The following is a 2,166-nucleotide window of genomic DNA, read 5'->3' as shown; positions in this document are numbered from 1 at the left end:
TAACTTTATTAGCTATATTCTGGAACCCCTCCCTCATGTGATAGAAGAAGCAAATAACGCAGCTCAGCAGTGTTAAATATTACATTCTTACAAAACAAGATATATTGTACCTTCGCAGGTACCCTTAGAGATCCTCACAAGGGTTCTATAAGTTATAAATAGGATTCAAGAAGCAAAAAAAAAAAAAAATAGAATGCAAAACTAAGAATGGTGTCTAAGTGTTAGCTCAAACCAATCGTAAAGTTTTTATTATATATAATATTACCTTCAGTAAAGTCTACATCTTCAGCCCAGTTTTCAATGTATATGAAGTCCACCTCACCACTCCACATACGATCATCGATAGGTAGCCAATGGCAAAAACAGCGGTCGTATACACTTGATACTGCAATATAACATAATATACAATATAAGTATACACTGGACACTGCGATATAACATAATATACATTATTAGTATACACTGGACACTGCAATATAATATAATATACAATATACACTTGATACTGTAATATAATATAATATACAATATACACTTGATACTGCAATATAATATAATATACAATATAAGTATACACTGAACACTGCAATATAATATAATGTACAATATACATTTGATACTGTAATATAACCAAATACACAATATACAATTGATACTGTAATATAATATAATAATAATATAACATATCGCCAGAAGAATTGGCTAACTACTTTAAAGAGTTACTGAATCCGTCACCTGCCACCATCAATAGTGAATTTTCACACGAAACTTTCTTACATGTCAACTCTTTTGAAAACATCTGTGTTAACACAGCATGTGAAACAGATTTTATATTAAACGGTCCATTACAAGAACAAGAAGTGATGAAAAGTATAAAGAAAATGAAAGCAGGTACATCACCTGGTATGGACGGTATTGGAATCGATTTTATAAAATCTTGTTGTTCACAGTTAACCCCTATATTGTCTCTATTGTTTAAGCACTGATATCCCCTTTGCATAAAAAAAGGCTTCAAAAGCGATGTGAATAATTACCGTGGTATCTCTCTTTTGGATAGCTTTGGTAAAATTTATACTTCCGTTTTGAATTATAGATTGCAAATATGGTCAGAATCACTCGACAAATATACTGTGGGGGCCGTCGTAGACCAAGTGACGCACCAACACATCATCGACGTATCAGCATAGTTAATGCTAAGACCAAACGTACCGGTAAAATATTTAATCAAGAAAATGTTCACAAGCACAGTTCAGTACAATCAATATATGTTTTCATAATACTCATTTCAGCAATATACATTGTTCTTCAACATATTTCAGTATGTAGGCCTATTATGTGTTCTTATTAAACACATGTCAACTCAATAAGTATCGACGTAACAACGAAAGGAGTACCACCAAAGGGTCATTCTAAAGTTATCGACGTAACAACGAACATAGTACCACCAAAGGGTCATTCCAGCATATTAGGAAGTTTCAGCATACATAAACCATATCCCATTTACTAATAAACAAGTATCCACATAATTACATAGTTCCCTAAGGAATACACATTCAATGGTTGAATATAAGTTGAATGTCTTAACTTGAACTGAATGTCCTTACTTGAACTGAATGGTTTTGCTACAAAATATAAAAATGACAATCATAAGACACAACTCACAATTATAAGAATCCACAGGCATTCGTAGCAAAATACAGAATCTGAACTAACATATACCAATTTGCAAAATGTCAACACTAATAGACAGTCTTAACTTCTGGCAACAATATACACATGATAACATAATGAAATTGTAACCTTATCTTAAAATTAATAGTTCTTACAGACAACTTAGACTTCAGAAATTCAAGCAATGCACGTGGTAATGAAACGGATGCCTTTGGACTACTGTCAGTAAAATAGAAAATTCCTTTGAAGTACATTTGAGAGCAAATTCTCAATAATTACACATGGCATCCAACAGAAAATGTCTACAGAACATAATTAAAGAATTCCTTATTAGAATATACATAAATAAATTGAAAACTTACAACTTGTGAGGAACTATGGTCGAAAATAAAAATATCAAAAAGTTTAGTCTAACTTCCTAAGATGGCGGCAAGAAAAACTAGCTCAAGGCCGTGTGCACAATTTGACCTTTGACATGTGATCTGCGACCTAGCT

General features: G+C 32.3%; 1 protein-coding gene across 1 annotated transcript in view; it reads right to left on the bottom strand.

Moving 5' to 3' along the window:
- Positions 1 to 221: 221 nt before the first annotated feature.
- The window catches only part of LOTGIDRAFT_176502 (hypothetical protein), a gene marked incomplete at both ends in the record, with an annotated part of 8,721 nt that continues 6,776 nt past the window's right edge, over positions 222 to 2,166 (bottom strand). The window contains one exon of the mRNA XM_009051817.1: positions 222 to 385. Coding sequence (XP_009050065.1) covers positions 222 to 385 — 164 coding nt within the window. The remainder of the gene's footprint in view (positions 386 to 2,166) is intronic.

The sequence above is a fragment of the Lottia gigantea genome, assembly GCF_000327385.1.
Source record: "Lottia gigantea unplaced genomic scaffold LOTGIsca_1700, whole genome shotgun sequence".
Classification (NCBI taxonomy): domain Eukaryota; kingdom Metazoa; phylum Mollusca; class Gastropoda; family Lottiidae; genus Lottia; species Lottia gigantea.
This window is presented reverse-complemented; position numbering and strand designations above follow the sequence as displayed.